The sequence below is a fragment of the Protomyctophum bolini genome (assembly GCF_963924005.1).
Source record: "Protomyctophum bolini genome assembly, chromosome: 5".
Lineage (NCBI taxonomy): Eukaryota > Metazoa > Chordata > Actinopteri > Myctophiformes > Myctophidae > Protomyctophum > Protomyctophum bolini.
This window is the reverse complement of record NC_137866.1, coordinates 3,868,379-3,889,713: the sequence shown is the minus strand read 5'-3', so window position 1 is coordinate 3,889,713 and position 21,335 is coordinate 3,868,379. Positions and strand designations below refer to the sequence as shown.

General features: G+C 42.7%; 1 protein-coding gene and 1 long non-coding RNA gene across 2 annotated transcripts in view; one reads left to right on the top strand and one right to left on the bottom strand.

The window, feature by feature from the left end:
• The window catches only part of LOC308316196, a 224,131-nt gene that overhangs the window by 121,725 nt on the left and 81,071 nt on the right, over nt 1-21,335 (top strand). The window lies entirely within an intron of this gene.
• LOC308315902 (scavenger receptor cysteine-rich type 1 protein M160) lies at nt 1,856-19,618 on the bottom strand (the record flags this gene model as incomplete). Its single annotated transcript, XM_080764164.1, has 16 exons — nt 1,856-2,088; nt 3,209-3,320; nt 3,559-3,773; nt 4,536-4,823; nt 5,445-5,756; nt 5,889-6,197; nt 7,380-7,700; nt 8,454-8,798; nt 9,556-9,891; nt 10,064-10,220; nt 10,720-10,895; nt 11,370-11,600; nt 11,756-11,986; nt 12,993-13,115; nt 14,083-14,466; nt 19,546-19,618. The coding sequence occupies 16 exons, from the start codon at nt 19,616-19,618 to the stop codon at nt 1,856-1,858; spliced, it is 3,846 nt and encodes a 1,281-aa protein (XP_080620290.1).

Genomic DNA, 21,335 nt, shown 5'->3' with positions numbered 1-21,335 from the left:
TTTGTATTATTTGTGTTGCGAGTCGTTGACATGAGTTAGAAACGTCTTAAATCTCCTGTTTAAAAAGCAGAGTTGTTCATGAATTTCTCCGGTGTTGCCATGATATAAGCGACTTCTTGGGGCTTGGCTTCTTTTCATAGACCTGATTGCTTATTTCTCTCACACAATCTGGCGACACGTTTTGAGCTTAGTAGATCGGCTACTCTTGCTATATTCGAATTGGAATCCTGTAATTTAATTAATGTAATTTCAAATGCCTTTTAATTATACGTGTGTTGAGCATTGAGCTATACTAATTTAGACTGAAGTATAATTAAAGCGGGTCATGTTTTGCATGTTGTGGAATTGTAAACAGCTGGAACCCAATATTATATCATTATTCTGATATTAACCTGAGGGGCCCGCATTAAGTGAAGGTGGGGGGGCCGCATGATGTGGCCCCCGGGCCGCCAGTTGCCCACCCCTATAATATAGAGCTTGATTCATCACTGGAAATGTTCACCATTCTCCCCCGTGATTTGTGATTCACAATGTGCTCTCATGAAGGTTTATATAACTACGTAGGGTAGTGGCTCAAGACTTTCCTGGATGGCGGGTGTTGATGTAATCCTGTGGTTTGTGGCGACTGCAGGGGGCGGGGCCGGCCGGCGGCGCTCCGCTCTTCACTTCCTCGTTGTCGATGTCGTCGTACGACACGGACGAATCACTTCCTGCGCCGTCGTCGTCGACGGCTGCAGCCGCGGGTCTGGAGCCTGCCGCGCGTTCACCACCAAAGCAACAACAACGTAAACAACAATATAGAATACAGTATGCTATATGGGTTCATAATATTAGTGGCCCGTGTGTCTGTGTGTTCGTGCGTCAGATATGAGAGAGCTTCACAAAGTCCTGTGTATTACATGAGTGTGTGTATATCACTTGACTGGTGAAACCGCCAGTGTAATATCACTTTTAATTAATATAATAACGTCACTCACCAAAACTATTCAAGACTTGCATCTCAGGATTGACGTCGACGTCCTCATATTCGCCACTGTCGTACTCGAGGTCTTTTTGTGAACGTTTTCTCACTACATAAGAACAGAGTATAGGGATATGTTCACTGTCGTACTCGAGGTCTTTTTGTGAACGTTTTCTCACTACATAAGAACAGAGTATAGGGATATGTTCACTGTCGTACTCGAGGTCTTTTTGTGAACGTTTTCTCACTACATAAGAACAGAGTATAGGGATATGTTCACTGTCGTACTCGAGGTCTTTTTGTGAACGTTTTCTCACTACATAAGAACAGAGTATAGGGATATGTTCACTGTCGTACTCGAGGTCTTTTTGTGAAGGTTTTCTCACTACATAAGAACAGAGTATAGGGATAGTTTCAGATTAAATACCACAGCAGAGCATTACAACACCTAATATTAATACTATTTTTTATTATTTTTATGCGTCACGACTCTAGTGTAAAATCCCAAATGTTATTTTCCTACAGAACTACAAAATTAATAATAAAAATGTAAAGATTGTCTGCACATTAAAACAAACAAAAAAATAAATAATAATTAAGAAGTAGTGAAAATAGCTGATCTACAAGCTCGGAACTTTTTTTTTTTTCCCAGGGCTTCACAGAAGAGAAGTTTTGTGTTTTTAAATAGCAAGGAAAAAAACGTGAAAATGTGGTACAAATCTTTGAATATATATTCTTTCAGAGCGAACGTTTTTAACTCAAATCTTTGTCCCTCCCTGGAACGACATCTTTTCAGATAATTTTTGGGGTTCTTGACATGAAATATTGAGAACCACTGATATAGAAAAATACATTTTTATAAATGTCCACGTCAGGCCTATAAATGGGTGGTTGTCACTCACTCTGACCCATGCGTCTTCTCAGGAACAGGCAGAGCACGAGCACCAGCGGGACCATGACCACGCCCACGGCGCCCAGAGACACGCCCACAATCAGGCCCACGTTACTGGGAGGAGGAGGAGGAGAAGTAGGAGGAGGCGGAGCCTCCGTCACGGTCGCCGTCATGGCAGTCACGTTGGACGGGGCGGGCGGGCGAGTGGGCTTGGGCGGCGCTTTCTCCTCGTAACCTGAAATCCCCCCGTTGAGGTAAATTAAACACTGACTCACACACAAGCATTTTAAAGTGAACGAGAGATCGTCCGACGTAATAGTGGTAGGGTGCCCTGATCTAAACTTTTCATTTGAGGGACAGAAGTATCGCTTCTCTCACATCAAGCTATTAAATGCCTTGATGTCATATTCGACCATAGGCCTATTGGCTATCATTTATAAACTCCTCTGGTGTCTCACATTGTTTTAAAATCATGCTTTATTTTTATGCTATTTGAACAGGCTTAAAAACACATCTTGCAAGAATAGACGATGAGAGAGAGCTTTACAACAGAAGGCCAACCATTAGGGGACTAAACTATTAGGGCATTTGAACACTGATGCAATCACATGTCAGTCACAATGTGGGACAGACAGGGTCTCAATATGTGGGACGCCTGAAAAGTCTTGGAAATGAGGGACTGTCCCACGCAAAGAGGGACATCTGGTCACCCTAAATAGTGGTTCAGCTACCGAATAGCGAGGGGGGGGATCACAAATGTACAGTATATCTTAACAGGATCACTTTGGGAAGTGGTTATTGTACAGTATATCTTAACAGGATCACTTTGGGAAGTGGTTATTGTACAGTATATCTTAACAGGATCACTTTGGGAAGTGGTTATTGTACAGTATATCTTAACAGGATCACTTTGGGAAGTGGTTATTGTACAGTATAGCTTAACAGGATCACTTTGGGAAGTGGTTATTGTACAGTATATCTTAACCCATTGACGCCTGGTGCAACATATACGTTGTTCTACCCTTGATGCCGGCACGCTCTCTGTGTCTCATCAGCTATTGCTATACATGTAGCAACATAACTATTTTTTTTTAAATCATCAGAATTTGAAGGTTTTCAGAAACCTTAGGTCAGGCCCTAGAAGGCGTTCCCAGATTCGGCCTCAGGCATCAATGGGTTAACAGGATCACTTTGGGAAGTGGTTATTGTACAGTATATCTTAACAGGATCACTTTGGGAAGTGGTTATTGTACAGTATATCTTAACAGGATCACTTTGGGAAGTGGTTATTGTACAGTATATCTTAACAGGATCACTTTGGGAAGTGGTTATTGTACAGTAGGTTTGGGTTATACCGTCACAATAGATGGTAGCTGGTGCTTTGGCTGTATTCCCACAAGGAGCCTTTCGGACACAGTCTTGGATCAGCATAAACTCGTCTTTGCAATCCAGTGTCATTTTCATGTTCTGAAATGAAACAAAATAGAAAATCGTTTAGTGTTTGAGAACCGTTTTTTTTACACCCAGGAAAAAAAAGAAGAAGTCTTGCATATATATATACAAAAGGACTGGTTTGTTCCATAATAATATCTTTTAAATATTATTAATTGCAGACTATTCTACTGTAGCGTCTACTGTACAGGAAATGTGTAGAAGGGACAGCATATAAGCTGTTTTGTGTCATTTGGCAAACAGGAGTTTATACCTTCTTTGTGGTTACCGTGGGTGGCTTATTCTTCAACTTCTTCACACCTTCACCACATTTTTCATTTTTTCTATGAAGCTCTTTGCACAGCAGCTTCTTGAATTTCTCCTCGAATCCGTTCGCACACATATTCTCCCACTCGTTGTCTTTTTCATCTTCATATTTGACTAGAACTACGCCTCCACACGTCTCCGTGGTACGGAACTGGACGCCACCTGCAACGAGAGAGTTAACATTATGTTCTGCTTTATTCCCTGCCGTGTGGAAACTGTGTCGCCCCGACTTTTAAATCCATACATTTTAGTAGTGACTCGTGAGGAAAGTTATATTAAAAGAGAGTTTCAAATTAAAATCTGTATGGAAACCGAAGAACGACTAACATCGAAAACACACATAGCTTTTTTCAGAAAACTGTCATTTTTCAAACAGACATTTTTAGAATCTGATCTCAGGTCAGAATGGGGTTAAGTAAAATAAATAAATGGGAGTAGGCCTATACTCTTTCCGGTAACAAGACTACTCGCCCCGTTTCTGTTTTCCTCCCAGAATTCTCCCCAGTGAGGGGTTGGTGGGAGAGGCTGGACAGCAGACGGCTGGACTTTGAATTTCTCTAACTATAAACGTTCATGAGAGCAGAACAGCCTAAGTACAAATATAATTTATGAAAAGCTACTACAGTGAAGTCTGTTCACAGAAGTTGTTGTAGGATAATGTGGGGATTATCTGACGAGGTACCATTTGAGGGGGCAAAACCTTACATTATACTAAATAATACTAAATTGTTTGTAGGTTCAATATAAGTCAAATAATATAGCCTTTCCACAGCAGTGTCTTTTTATATTTTTCCAAAAAAGAATACAAACAGCCAATAGCATAATATTACAAAGTTATCCCCCTCAACTGGGGAAAATTCCGGGAGGAAAATCGGGCAAGCACCGGGGCGAGTAGTCCAGTATTCCTCTTTTCCCACCACTGACCTTTACAGCGTACCGACACCAGGGCGGCGCTGCACGCCCCGCTGGCCGTCTCACACAGGCCCAGGTGTGACTCGGTGCCGTCGCAGCGCACGTGGTGCACGTCTGGATGGCGTGAACGCCCCCCGCCGGCCGCCGTTCCCGGGTTCCCCGGGACCGCGTCGCTGCAGCCTCTCAGCTCCCGGCAAACGATCTGGGAATACTCGTCCTTCCAGTCCTTGGCGCACACCCTCTTGTTCCCGATGGTCAGCTCGCCAGCGCACCCTGCCGATAGCTTCACCTCAGGGTTGACTGCATGACACGGGGGGGGGGGGGGGGGGGGGGACACACATGTATGTATGAATATACAATCGACACATTATGTTATTACTGTAACAGTAACAGCGCTCAACTTCTTTAACCCATTCTGACCTGAGATCAGATTCATACGAGGTTTTCCACTGGACACATACACACTGGTCTGATTAATAATATATACAAAATTAGTAATCTTAGATGAATATAGCCTTTAGCACACCGTAGTAGGCTATACTGTTTTAACCCATTCTGGGGCGGGAACCCATTTTGGTGTTTGTTATATAAAGCATCATGTTATGCTTTAGCTATTGAGAAATAGCAGATCTACAAGCTCGTAGCGCGCCACCGAGTGGCGCGCTACGAGCTTGTATAGGTCTGCTATTTTTTTGAAAACTTGTCAGGATTTAGAAGACATTTTTTTTAAATCTGATCTCAGGTCAGAATGGGTTAAAGAACCACCATTCCTCTGTGCGTTTATAGAATCTGGTCTCGGGTCAGAATGGGTTAAATCAACTCGGGGAGCGTGTCAAAAGGAGTGTTCACTTCCTATTTAAATGTTCAATGTTGACTTTGTAGTACCGGTCCCGGTCCCGGTCCCGGTACCGGTCCCAGTACCTGTGCACTTGAGATAGACTCCTTCCTGTGGACTGTGAGCGATGGCTGCCGTCCTGTCGCAGCCCCAGATGGTCCTCTCCCTCTCCGCACTGCTGCATCCGAAGGTCTCGCCGTAGTAGTTTGGCGAAACGGAGCGAGTGGAGTTGGCGTGGCTTTGGCGTTTGCCGAGGTGCAGATCACGGCACAGTCTCTCTCCGTCCGCCTCCGTCCAGCCGCGGCTAGAGACCATCTCCGTTCCACGCTTGCTGTAAACCATCACGTCGCCCTCCCCGGCCTTGTCTTTGGGCTTCTTCAGGGTGATCTTCTGCCATTCTGCAGATGAGACGTAACGACGGGGACAGACACGCGTTAATGGAAATGGCTGTATTTAATAGGATGTCGGTCTACTACAGTATACCTATATATATTTGGTTTAAGTTGGAATAATTAAAGTATTAAACATACTATCACACTTGAGGCCACCAAAAGTGCACGTTTGACTGGTGGTGTCCTCCTCCTCTATGGTACAGCCTGCCAGCGTGGTCTCTCCTCCAGGACAAGTCAGTCCTGACAGGCCACGTTGGGACGGCTGAGGTCCGAAGAATTCAAGGGTCCTGAGGGCCTCTCCACATCCCAGCTGCATGCAGATGGCATTTTGGACGTTGGCGACCTTCAGAGCATCGATGCAGACGGGGCGTCGTTGACCTTTGTAGCGTATCTTCACATTTCCGGAGCAATGATCGCTGGAATCGTCAAAATCGGCCTTGACACTGGCTGCAGGGATACAGTGTATAAAACAGACGGTACAGTTTAAACTATAGGTCACTGGCTGCAGGGATACAGTGTATAAAACAGACGGTACAGTTTAAACTATAGGTCACTGGCTGCAGGGATACAGTGTATAAAACAGACGGTATACAGTTTAAACTATAGGTCACTGGCTGCAGGGATACAGTGTATAAAACAGACGGTACAGTTTAAACTATAGGTCACTGGCTGCAGGGATACAGTGTATAAAACAGACGGTACAGTTTAAACTATAGGTCACTGGCTGCAGGGATACAGTGTATAAAACAGACGGTACAGTTTAAACTATAGGTCACTGGCTGCAGGGATACAGTGTATAAAACAGACGGTATACAGTTTAAACTATAGGTCACTAGCTGCAGGGATACAGTGTATAAAACAGACGGTATACAGTTTAAACTATAGGTCACTGGCTGCAGGGATACAGTGTATAAAACAGACGGTATACAGTTTAAACTATAGGTCACTGGCTGCAGGGATACAGTGTATAAAACGGTACAGTTTAAACTATTTCAAATGATCTTTTACCTGAGCAAACCACAGAGGCTGGGGTGTAAATGTGTACATACTGGGGTGTAGTATTATCTGGGAGGTGTAAATGTGTACATAGGGGTGTAGTATTATCTGGGAGGTGTAAATGTGTGTAGTATTATCTGGGAGGTGTAAATGTGTACATAGGGGTGTAGTATTATCTGGGAGGTGTAAATGTGTACATATGGGTGTAGTATCTGGGGGGTGTAAATGTGTACATAGGGGTGTAGTATTATCTGGGAGGTGTAAATGTGTGTAGTATTATCTGGGAGGTGTAAATGTGTACATAGGGGTGTAGTATTATCTGGGAGGTGTAAATGTGTGTAGTATTATCTGGGAGGTGTAAATGTGTACATAGGGGTGCAGTATGTTAGTATCTGGGGGGTGTAAATGTGTACATATGGGTGTAGTATCTGGGGGTGTAAATGTGTACATAGGGGTGCAGTATGTTAGTATCTGGGGGTGTAAATGTGTACATATGGGTGTAGTATCTGGGGGTGTAAATGTGTACATAGGGGTGCAGTATGTTAGTATCTGGGGGTGTAAATGTGTACATATGGGTGTAGTATCTGGGGGTGTAAATGTGTACATAGGGGTGTAGTATCTGGAGTATTCTACCTGAGCACACCACAGAGGCTGGGTTGTCGTCGCAGTCGGTGTCTCTGCCTCTCTTCACGATGGTGCTTCGGCTCAGATTCCCGGTCAGTTTGGTGCGCGTCATCGACAGGATGCTCACTTTCAAGGCGGCGGGAGTGGTCGGCCTTGATGACGCCGCGTCCTGTCTCATGTTGGGGAAGGCGTGTCCACAGCCCAGGTCTCCACACAGACTCTCGGAGTGTTCCTGAGTCCAGGTGCTGGCACACACGCCCCCCCCAACTGCTCCCATGGTCACCTTCACGTCTCCCCAACAGTCTTCGGTCAGTGTCGCAGTGATGTCACCTGTTTGAAATCAAAATGGGCAAAATACTTAATCAGGACAACATGCCAGTGCCAAGTGTTGTTTTACTTAATCAGGACAACATGCCAGTGCCAAGTGTTGTTTTACTTAATCAGGACAACATGCCAGTGCCAAGTGTTGTTTTAATTAATCAGGACAACAAGTGTTGTTTTCGTCGACTAAAACTAAGACGAAAATTGCTCGTCGACTACCTTTTTTTCCACTGGCGAAAACTAAATGGAAACTAAATGGAAACTAAATGAAAACGACGACTTAAACTAAGACTAAATATATTGACAATTTCGTCAACAAATACAAACTAGACTAAAATGTTAGGAAGGGACTATAGTGGGACAACAGATCCAGTACGAACAAAAGAAAAGTCATTTTTCACTTGGTTTCATGCTGAAAATAGCCGATCTACAAGCTCACAACGCGTCGACTAAAATCTTATGACATCTAGTCGACTAAAACTAGACTAACACTAACACATTCACAAGTGACTAAAAAAATGTGACTAAAACTAAATGAAGTTTCATTCCAAACACCTAAATGACTAAAACTATCAAATAGAAATTTGCTGCCAAAAACAACACTTGATTGCAGGGCGTTACTGAATCTTTCTTCTGTGACTGTAACTGGATTATAGAGTGTTCTTATTTCTGGGAAAGGTACAATAATAATAATAATAATAATATGTGAAAGAAATATTTACACGGCAGCGAGCATAATATATACAAAAATAATGGTCACACCTGTACATTCCACAGAAGCGATTCTCTGGTCGGACGGTGTCGCCGCGTGGTCCCGTGGACAGTCGAAGACCGACGCCACCTCCGTGGAGGAGGAGGAGGAGGAGGAGCAATTGTAGGATTCTGTCCAAGGCTCTCTTTCCATCCCAGAGACTCCAGAAGGAGCCGCCGACAGTACAAAGGTCCTGGCCTCCCCACAATGCAGTGTGCCACACACCACGTCAGCCGTGTGCCGGTTCCAGGTGTCGTTGGACCTGAACGAGAGCCAGTAGTCCTTCCCCTGGTGTTCTACCGCCACGTGGCCGGAGCAGGGCGACGTTCCGCTCACCAGGAACACCACCTTGTGTCCTAATAAAAGAAAAGGGAGGGAGGGAGGGAGGGAGGGAGGGAGGGGCAATGCTTTAAATTTAGAAAACCATAACGTATTGCCCTGAAAACACAAGAATACTTTTGTCTTTGCACAGGACCTATAGCTCTCACACAGTGACAGGGGTGCATACTTGGCTTAGACTAGTCATTGGTTAGACATGGGTTAAGGTTATAGGTTTATGTGCGCTGCCCCGTGGGAGGTTAGGTTTATACTAGTCATTGGTTAGACATGGGTTAAGGTTATAGGTTTAGGTGTGCTGCCCCGTGGGAGGTTAGGTTTAGACTAGTCATTGGTTAGACATGGGTTAAGGTTATAGGTTTAGGTGTGCTGCCCCGTGGGAGGTTAGGTTTAGACTAGTCATTGGTTAGACATGGGTTAAGGTTATAGGTTTAGGTGCGCTGCCCCGTGGGAGGTTAGGTTTATACTAGTCATTGGTTAGACATGGGTTAAGGTTATAGGTTTAGGTGCGCTGCCCCGTGGGAGGTTATAGGTTTAGGGTGAGGGTTTGAGCTAGGTTGTAGATGTATAGGACTAATGACTGGTCTAACCAATGACTAGTCTAAACCAAAAACGGTCTAAACGAAGTACTGCACCCCTCACACATCTCCCAGACAGCACTGACATTGATGGTAATATGCATACATGTTAGTAACAGTCCTATATCATTAGATTACAGGAGGGGTAAAAAGGAACAAGTTCCATTTTGAGATGCGAGTACAGATGCACATGCCTCACCTTGGCAGGTAATTTGCACTGGCACATTTGAACCTCTCCCTTGGTCTTGGACCAGCGCGTTCTCTGTAGCGCTGATGCAATCAGACAGTTTGACGGGACCTGACTCATCACACCTCACTTTCTTTCGAAAAAATGGAACCTGTTTGAGAGTAAAGTTGCTTCTCCCAAAATCACTGGCATCCCCACAGCCCGCCAGATCTTTGCAGACGCGGTCGGAATTCTTCCTGTCCTTCCATTCGTTCGAATGTACGACCAGTTTCCACTCTCCGTTGTGTTTGATCTCTACGTTCCCGGCACATCTCCCCGGGCCGTCGGACAGGCGCACTTCAATACTGTCTGCATTGGGGAAAACGACACGGTTCAAAGAATGTATGAATGAATGAATGAATGAATGAATGTATGAATGTATGAACGGTGCTGGTTTAACCCACGGCTAGAAGGCTACAGTTTTTCAACCAATCGGAAATAGCTTCCTCGAAACGAACCTGTGGTATATAACATGACTTACTTTCACATGTAACATGAGCAGCATTGGTCCGACATGTAGCATCAGGGTTGAACTGGGCCGGGCAGTGCCACAGGTTCTTCTCCTGGCCCGTGCACTCCACGTTGTCCAGGATGGCGTTGACCGCTTGATACTGGTCGGGTTGGTCCATGACGGCCACCTGCAAAAAAGGGCATTGTAGGCATTCTGAATACAAATGGATTTCTTTTAAAACCGGATTCACCACCGATTTAATATATGCAAAAACTCAAAAATAAACGTGTTAATTTAAAATTAATATAAAATCACAGCGATGCAATCAGCTGGGTGGGAGGAAATTGTGCAAAACTGATAAGCCATAATGGATCAATAAATAAAGGTAATAATGTATATAACGTATACACATTAGTAGGAAATACATGTAAAAAAAATCATTACACCGAATCTGGACTGTTCATTTAACCCATTCTGACCTGAGATCAGATTCATACGAGGTTTCCACTGGACACACACTGGTCTGATTAACCCATCCTGACCTGAGATCAGATTCTAAAAAATGTCAGTCGTTCTTCGATTTTTTTTCAAAAATAGCAGATCTACAAGCTCAAATGAACATGACTGCGTGCACGCACACGCGCACACACACACACACACACACACACACACACACACACACTCACCTTGCCACATTTTAGTTCTCTGCAGACCACTTGTGCGTCCTCTAGGCTCCAGTCGATGCCACACACAGCCTGATCTCCCACAGAACTAGTGACATAAACTGACCCGTAGCAGTTTGGAGGCCCGGCCGAGTCCTTGAGAGCTAACGTGGAGTCCTTGAGAGTTAACGTGATCTTTTCTGTTAACAGATAAATGGAAGGCACTTTCAGTCATTTTTTTTTTTTAAGATTAACCCATTCTGACCTGAGATCAGATTCATACGAGGTATGAATTTATTATATATTATTTATTAACGGTTTGTAGAATTACAGTACATTTCAAGCACAAACTCGATACAAAGACTGTTAACTGTGAGTGGACGACCCAATTAAACATTACACTTGTTTACAACAGAGGGTCCACATTGTTCAATTCATCAAAACATTTAGAGATATACAAATAGACACTTCTATGTAGTTAAAGGACAGAACAGGAATTCATCATATAGGAAGCAAAAGGGGAAAAGATATAAAGGGGGGGGGGGCAGATTTTACGGGGGCCAGTTTCGAATTGCAGCCGTCCGTATAGGTGCCCTTTGAGAGCAGTTTTGAAGGAGTCAAGGGATTCACATGTCTTAATGACTGTTGGAGGGGACCGGCCTGAACATTTTTACCTTTACACCTCAGTGTGGGTGAACCTGACCTCCTGTCACGGTCACTGCAGTTGAAGGACTGTGTGGCCTTGGTCCCGCAGTTCAGTTGTTTGCAGATTGTGTGAGGGCTGATTTTGGTGGCGTTTCCACTGCATAGAGCATCCCAGATGCCACCGTCGGGCCCGTCGGGTGCCTTCACTAGGCTTCCAGAGCAGGCGTTGTCCCCGCCTTCTAGTCGCAAGACGGGGTGATCTGTTTTAACATGAAACGCATGTCGTCATTTAGAAAATGTTTAACATTCACCGAGCAGTGCGCAAATACATTGTGTGTGTGTGGGTGCGTGCGTGCATTTCTGTGTTTAGTTCAACAACTCTCCCAACCACGATGACCACTGGCCAATCTTTTACCTCTACATGTGACAAAAGCAGGGTTTGAGCATCCAGGGCTGTTCTGAGGCTGACACTGCCACAAATGATCCTCTTTGTTGTCTTTGCCGAACTTGGAGGCACACTTAATTTTCTTTCTCCGATTGGACGTAGAAAACCCCTCGGGTGATGTCATCTTTGCGGGGTTTGGCAACACGGGTTTCGCGTCGCCACACTTGAGATCGTTGCACACGCGGTCAGCCATGGCCCTTGCTTTGTGGTGCCAGAGAGGGGAAAACCAACCACATGATTGATTAGATATTTGACTTGGAATGTTAAATCGTTGCATAGAATAGCAGTACTATTATGTATTACTTTTTTGGATATCCGTGCTCCAACACAGGGACCATTTAACCCCCACGAGGGCCTCGGGAACACTCATTTTTGGCGGGGACCCATAAAGAGATTTTCAGGGGGGTTTTTTCTTTTTGGCCTAAATCTAACACGATCAACAGCCAATGAAGGTCTCCATGAGGAGCCCTTTTCAAGGGCCCCTGAGGGCCAAGGGCCCCTATAGGGCCTCTAATACTGTTACTACTATTACTACTATGTCTTTGACTGCAGTAATAAAACGTGGGAAAAGGAATAATTTTCATGCAGTTCGAAGTGTATGTTTTCAAAGGCTGTATGAACAGAATACACATGGATGCATGGCAGTGTGACTCTTACCCTCCGGCCCAGTTCCCCAGTGGTCAGAACAAACGCAGTGTGACTCTTACCCTCCGGCCCAGTTCCCCAGTCGTCAGAACAAACGCAGTGTGACTCTTACCCTCCGGCCCAGTTCCCCAGTGGTCAGAACAAACGTAGTGTGACTCTTACCCTCCGGCCCAGTTCCCCAGTGGTCAGAACAAACGTAGTGTGACTCTTACCCTCCGGCCCAGTTCCCCAGTGGTCAGAACAAACGTAGTGTGACTCTTACCCTCCGGCCCAGTTCCCCAGTGGTCAGAACAAACGCAGTGTGACTCTTACCCTCCGGCCCAGTTCCCCAGTGGTCAGAACAAACGCAGTGTGACTCTTACCCTCCGGCCCAGTTCTCCAGTGGTCAGAACAAACGCAGTGTGACTCTTACCCTCCGGCCCAGTTCTCCAGTGGTCAGAACAAACGCAGTGTGACTCTTACCCTCCGGCCCAGTTCCCCAGTGGTCAGAACAAACGCAGTGTGACTCTTACCCTCCGGCCCAGTTCCCCAGTGGTCAGAACAAACGCAGTGTGACTCTTACCCTCCGGCCCAGTTCCCCAGTCGTCAGAACAAACGTAGTGGGACTCAGACTGCCCTCCTTCCGTTATGTTGAATTGGACCGCTCCGGCACACCTGAAGCCATCCAAGCCCATTTCGATTTTTTCTATACAAATAATAAATAAATAAAAAAGGTTCATAAAAATACACCACAGCCTTATCATCAAATGTATTACATAAAAATACACCACAGCCTTCATCATCAAATGTATATTACATAAAAATACACCACAGCCTTCATCATCAAATGTATTACATAAAAATACACCACAGCCTTCATCATCAAATGTATTACATAAAAATACACCACAGCCTTCATCATCAAATGTATATTACATAAAAATACACCACAGCCTTCATCATCAAATGTATTACATAAAAATACACCACAGCCTTCATCATCAAATGAATTACATAAAAATACACCACAGCCTTCATCATCAAATGTATTACATAAAAATACACCACAGCCTTATCATCAAATGTATTACATAAAAATACACCACAGCCTTCATCATCAAATGTATTACATAAAAAACCTAAAGCAATGTTGTTCTGTGCTCTATATATAATGTCTTTATTGTTATGATTCATATTTTACTATTTGCCTATATTCATGATTCATATTTTACTATTTGCCTATATTCATGATTCATATTTTACTATTTGCCTATATCATGCGGCATACACAAAACATCAAACAAAAAAGTAATTCATCATGTACAAAAAAAATGTAATGCGACAGCAATTATGTCTGAAGGAGCCATTTCTGCCTGTGTGTGCCTTTAACCCGTTTGATGGGCGGGTTCACCATGCGGGGGGTGTGTGTCACACAGGATTGGCATATATAGAACACAGGTGTAACAAGCCAGGTTGAATGGTTTGGAAGGTATGGGCACAGAAGGCTAGAGATCACACGGTTTTTACTTGTGTAGAGGCAAAGTATAGTTTTCTAGTAGGCTACAAGTTACATTTCCAGAAGTATCTGTGCGCATGGTGTGTTTTGTACACGCTCGCTCGCGCGCGCGTGCATGCATGCATGCGCGTGTGTGTGCATGTGTGTGTGGTCTTACTTGAACACTTGATCCATCTCACCACGTCGTGCGTGTCGACGCCGGCGCCACTGACGCCCCAGCCGCGGAACCCGGGACAGTCCCACAGCTGAGCCGCGCCTGGCGTCGCGCTGCAGTTCACCTCGTTGATCCAGACCTTGTCGGGCAGAACAGAAACACCGCCGGCCCCAGAGATCTTGTCCTTCCCGATGTACGGACTGTCCGCGTGGCGCTCCGCCGCGCCGCAGCCCACGCTCCGGCAGACCACGTCGCCGTTGGCCTCGTCGTGCCAGTCGACGTCTCCCACGTAGCCCCACTGGTTGTCGTGGAAGACGAGGATGTAGCCCTCGCACGGGTTGCTGTCGCCCTTCAGGCCTTTCAGGATCAGCCTGTTGTTGTCACCACCTGATTGATTGATTGAAATATTTATTAACAGTTTGTAGAATTACAGTAGCCTACATTTCAAGCACACACTCAATACAAAGACTGTTAACTGTGAGTGGGACGACGACCCAATTAAGCGTTACACTTGTTTACAACAGGGTCCACCATGTTCAATTCATCAAAATATTTAGAGACATATAGACACTTCTATGTATAGTTAAAGAACAGAAAGAAATAATTAACCTGCAGGGATATATATATATATGGGTCCATTTTTATATGGGTTTTATTTGTTGTTTTTAATTATTATTACTTTCACAAACATTCATAACAAAGCTATTCTCTGTCATGAAAAAAAAAAAAAACGATATTCAATGATTTTTCGGTAATTTCATGAAGAAATAAAAGAAAAGGAAAATAAATAAATTAGAAAACGATAATGTTTTAGGCGCGAACCCCTTTTGGTGTTATAGCATTAACGTTATGCTTTAGCTTTTAAAAAATAGCAAATCTACAAGCTCATAGCGCGCCACTCGGTAATCAAGCTATTATAATTTTTCAGTACAAGTCATTCGTTTTCATTATATGTTCTCAATTTCTGTATAGTTTGGATTCGTTTCAAAGGTGTTTTTTGCTATAGTCTTTTGAAAATGCTTAGCTTTAGTTCAGTTCATCTTTACGTTTAAGTTTAGGTATTTTTTTGTGATTTGGATTAGGGCAAACTAAACCAGGTTCTACTAACCACTAAAACGAAGGTCATCTTCTCAGATTTTTAGTCAGTTTATTGTATAAATACACAAAGCCGTTTTTTCTTGTTTTTCAGTTAATTGTCGTAGCAGAAGGCCATGCACAGCAGCACACCAGAAGGCTATATATATAGTGACAGGTGAGTATAATATTAAATATTATATATAATATGATATATTATAATTACAGTATAGGGCAATAGAGCATATATTAAAAAGGGTATCTCTAAAACAAAGAAAGGGTCCCGCACACACTCAGACATTTTGCCGAAATGTTGCTCTTCATTAGGTGGACGTTTGGGTCGCTTTACAGACCTTCATCAGGACAGATGAACGTCTAAGCCAGCGACCCAAACGTCCACCTAATAAAGAGCAACATTTTGGCAAGTGTCTGACAATGATACTCTTTTCTTAGCATTTCTTAGCATTTCATTAAAAAATGTACAGCATTCAGTGATTCTCAAACGTACAATCTTCTTTTTTTTTTTTACATATTTCTATCTGAATGTTGTCTATATTGAGCCTTTATAGTTTACACTCATCCCCCCCCCCCCCCCCCTGAGTGTCAAATAATCTTTTAATTTACAAACATTTACAATTTAGTTTCTTTAGCTTGCGTTGTAAGTTGTTATAGTTGTATAAGTTTAACCGTGCACGTTGCAATGCCCGCCGGCTACACAGCTATGAAAAAAAATAACTGTCTATACGGTATTTTCTCAGTTTCAACTTTAGCTCGTGTGATTGAATTCCTTAAATTCAAAGTTACATTTTCTAGAGCGGGAACTCCTTTTGGTGTTAGCATAAAATAGCAGACCTACGAGCTTGTAGGTCTGCTATTTTTGAAAAATCGAAGAACCACACTGACATAGAAAAACATGGCTTTTTCAGAAAACTGTCAGGATGTAGAAGACATTTTTAGAATCTGATCTCAGGTCAAAATGGGTTAACCCATTCTGACCGGGCACCCATTTTGGTGTTAGCATCATGTTATGCTTTACCTATTTAAAAATAGCAGATCTACAAGCTCATATCGCGCCACCGAGTGTCGCGATACGAGCTTGTAGGTCTGCTATTTTTGAAAAATTTGAAGAACGACTGACATTTTTAGAATCTGATCTCAGGTCAGAATGGGTTCATCAGACCAGTGTGTGTCCAGTGGAAACCTCGTATGAATCTGATCTCAGGTCAGAATGGGTTAATATCCACTACACCAGTGGTTCCCAAACGTTTTAGCTCGAAACCCAAAGGAGAAATTAGACGCTTGCCCGGGACCCGAACGTATAGCAGTGAAAGTAGCAGATCTACAAGCTCACAACGCGTCTATTCGTGCCGTGTTGTGAGCTTGTGTAGATCGGCTATTTTCCACAAATTCTTAAACATTTGTTTTCTAATTTATGGAATACAGATTTATTAGATAATAGATTTTTTTGTTATTTTATTAATTTCATGAAATGACTAAAAGAAATATCATCAAATTTGTTTTGAATTAATGAAAGATTTTGCTTTTTTGGGGGGGAATGTTTTTTGAAAATTAAAAACAAAATAAAGGGTTTTATTTGTTGTTTTTAATCATTACTTTCACAAACATTCACAACAAAGCTATTCTCTGTCATGAAAAAAAAAGATATTCAATGATTTTTCAGTAATTTCATGAAGAAATAAAAGAAAAGGAAAATAAATAAATTAGAAAACTATAATGTTTAACCTGTATTACTGAACATTGCTGATCTACAAGCTCACAATGCGGCGCAAAGACTGGGCAAGAGTCTGTTTCTCTATGAAACCACTGCTATAGTATAGAGCCTCCCATTTTTACTATAATTTTATTGTTTTATTTACCGGTTTGTCTAAATAGTAGTCCTGGCAGTCTGTAAAAGATGTTAATCACACTTTTATTCAACTAAATTCAAGCTGCACTTTGCAAACGTTCCCATTTCTTTTTTTTACCGCTCAGGTAATAGAGCCTGTATGCTATAATGATAATGATAATGAACTTTATTTAAATGGCACCTTTCAGAACAAGGTTCCAAAGGGCTGTACAATACAAGGTTAAAAAACACAAACAACATCTAGCAAGTCACAACCAAGGGCAGTTTAAAAACGAGAAACACAAAAAGAAAAGAAGACAAAATATAGCAGCAGTTAAAAATTAACAATCTCCCATAGAAAGGGTAAAAAAAAACCATTCTGTGTAGAGGTGAGTTTTTAAAAGTGACTTAAACACAGGCATGGATGGATGGTGCTAATCTCACAGGCACCGGTAGAGCATTCCATAATCTGGGTGCCCGGGCGGCAAAGGCCCGACTACCTCTGGTGACAAGGTTCGTCCTAGTAGGGCCTTATCTGCTTAGGTGGGGACAGCATTTCTAGGATGTAGGTATAGGCCAGGGGCCAGTCCATTTAGGGCTTTATATGTAAAAAGAAAGAATTTGAAGTCTCATCCATGGAGCTCACCGGCAGCCAGTGCAGAGTCGCAAGTACAGGTGTAATAATAATAATGTAATATGGTCTCGTGTCCTAATTGCTTTGGGGAGAAATACATGTTTGACCTTCAGGTCAGAACTTGGGTCGGACCATGAGAAACAGGACCAAGTCTATAACGTCATGTCCAACCTAGACGACGCTGTGATGTCCCAATAGAAGAGCAGTGAGACCAAATTACTATAAATGTATTTACGTGGCACTATGTAACTTGTTTTTAAGAATACAAATGTACACTAAACCCAAGCGTTTAGGTTATAAACACTTATTTGTAACACTTTTTAAACGTGTCACAGTGTTTAGATTATAAACAGAAGAACATGTTTAATCGCCAGTAACACTTTTTAAACACATACGTGTTTAGTTTTTTACAATCAAAGTCAGTAATATAGGTGTTTAGAACAGGTGTCTCCCTGCTCTTCTATTGAGATTGTGTCTAAAGGTCTGACACAAATTTTGACACGGCGGTCAAGATTCAATTCATCCCCTGAGCAAGCAAGCAAGCAGCCATCATCAAGGCTCTATTAATAAAACCAAACGAATTAAACAAACTAAATATTCAACAACATGATGTGTAGGCCATGCATAGCTCTGCCCATTGTAGCGTACATAAACAGAACCTTTCCAATGTTTAATTCTGGACGGTGTTTTAAGCATTGTGTTATACTCAAAAATTCGGCCCGGGCATTTTCGAGTGAATTTGGCCCAGACCGCCCCCCCACCACAACCAGCGCGAAGATAGCAGAAACTCTACCGCCCGCTCCGTCGCGGCACACACAAACAAACAAGCCCCTAATAATACCACCACTTTTACAGAACAACATAGGCCTAAATGATACAAACCAACAGACAACTACACAACCCTTTGTAGAGGGTTTATTTGTCACTCACTGATACAGGTACAGTGACATTATCATGATGGCACTGGCAGGATGGCAGCACGCGCCTTAAAACATAAATAAATAATTAATCATACATGGCAGCCCCCTACGGTCGCGGCCCACCGGGAAAATCCCCGGTACGCCCTGTGGCCAGTCCAGCCCTGTGCTCAGCTGTTGAAAAATAGCAGATCTATGCAAGCTCATAGCGCGGCACTATTTTTGACAAATCGTGAAAATGTGGTGCAAATCTTTGAATATATATTCTTTCAGAGCGAAATGTTTTTTAACTCAAATCCTTGCTTCTGGGGGGGGGGGGGGTGGGGGGTGGGGGGTGTCCCTGGAAGGCTGGAACAACATATTTTCAGGTGGGGGTCTCGGTGACCAAGTATACAGATAATTCTGGGGGTCCTTAATTGACATGAAAAAGGTTGAGCACCAACTGACACAGAAACATGGGGTTTCTCAGAAAACTGTCATGATTTAGAACAGGGGGTGCCCTACAGAAGGTATAGATCACCAGTAGATCACAAAGAAAACGGTCATGATTTAGAACAGGGGGTGCCCAGAAGGTATAGATCACCAGTAGATCACAAAGAAAACGGTCATGATTTAGAACAGGGGGTGCCCAGAAGGTATAGATCACCAGTAGATCACAAAGGCTTTGCAGTTATAGACCACATGACATGCCCCAAAGTAGGCTATATATCATTTAAAAAAAAAACTTTAACTAAGGTGACTGATTGATTTAAAAGAGCCTGTCAGGTCAAACAGGCACAATACAAATGCAATACAAATACAAAGTCATAATACAAATAACTACGGTATACGAATTCCATTTTCCTCTCTCTATTTCCCATTCCTATAGTGTGTTTGTCTTATATATAGTATGTATATAACGCCAGTGTTTTCAGCAATGGGATAATACTTCTTTGGGTTCTTCTTACTCCTAAATGGGTGTAAATAAAAAAATAATAAAAAGATGTGTAACTTGCCTTGCGGTGCCTGTGAGGCCACCCAGTCCGTGGTGCAGAGCAGGAGGAGGAGGATGACGAGGAGGGGGGACATTGTCACCGTCTAGCTCAGTGACAACGTGACAGAAGAGTGACAGAGGAGAAGACACCATGGGGCTTTATAAGGTGCATGTGATGCTTCTCTGGGGGGTGGAGGGGGGTGGAGGGGGCGGGGGTTTCCTCCCAGACAGAGGTGGAGAGAAAAAAAAAAGTACTCATTTTGTTCTACCATTTAGGCCTGACGTCGAGAGAGAAAAAAAAAAAAAAAAAAAGTCTTCTGAAAGAATATAATTCAAAGATTTGTGTGCCGCATTTTCACGATTTTGTAAAAAATAGCAGACCTACAAGCTCGTAGCGCGCCACTCGGACGGTGGCGCGCTATGAGCTTGTAGATCTGTTTTTTTTTTTTTCAATAGCTAAAGTATAACATAATGCTTAGTTAAAACACCAAAAGGGGTTCCCGCCCAGAATGGGGTTTTAACCCATTTAGACCATAAAGCAAAGATTTGAGTTAAAAACATTCACTTTGAAAGAATATATAATTATATATATATTCAAAGATTTCCGCCACATTTTCATGATTAAAAAAAAAAAAAAAATAGCAGATCTACAAGCTCGGCATTCGGTATGCCGCCTTATGAGCTTGTAGATCTGCTATTTTTTCAATCGCTAATGCTTTAATTAATACATCAAAAAGGGGTTCCCGTACCTACTTAAGTAAAAAGTATCAATACTGCTATATAATGTAGAAATACTCAAAGTGTGTATGAGTGAAAGCACAAAGTATTGGCCTCAAAATGTACTTAAAGTACCAAAAGTAAAAAGTACTCATTCTGCAGAATGTCCCGTTTCAATTTAGTCATCTTAACGTGTGGAAATCTTTTGAAAATAGCAGATCTATATTACAAACTCACATTGCATCGCATTCTCGCTGCTATTTTCAAATGGCCAAACGTCTATAGCCTATAGGGCTGGGCTGACGTGGTTAATGTATGTTTAAATATCTAAATCTACGAAGTAACTAGTAACTATACAGTTACTAGTACAATATTTGCCTCTGAGAGTGGAGTAGAGGTAGAGATAGTGGAGTAGAGGTAAAAGTACTGCAAATTTGACGTGCTCAAGTATACAAATAAATCAACATTTTACTTAATCACAGTACTACTTAAAGGGATTTTTTTACTTAAGTTGTATGAAATACTTGCCATTAATACAGTGGATGCAACTGTATTTATTGATTGTCCGAGTCCCGTGGTGGGAGTTCTGCTCTGGTTTTGGTGAAATATTAAGTAGTTCCGGTCATTTTGTGGGCGGCACTCATGGGGGCCACGCAGTAAAGGTAAATTAATCCACAAAACTAACGTCGTTTGTATCGTTGACCTGAGTGCAACTTTCGTTCTTTTTTTACCCCTCTATCACACAGAACTATGTTTTTTGTGTCCATATCACTACGCCCAAACAATAGTTGCACCCACTATATTAATGGCAAGTATAATGACACGTAAAATGTACTTTTCACCAAGTAGTCAGTGGTTGGTTACTTTCCATAATGTAACAAAAAGGACAGTGACCGAATATATCGTTTACCCTCCATCGTTTCACCTGTTGACACTGATATATAATAATACAATTCCAACAGACCTGCAGGTCTCACTCAGGTGTTTAAATCAACTGGTTCCCAAACTTCTTCATGGTCAAGGACCCCCAAAATGATATACTCATTATAGCCTGCGGACCCCCGTTTGAAAATACATGCGGAGGACCCCCGTAAG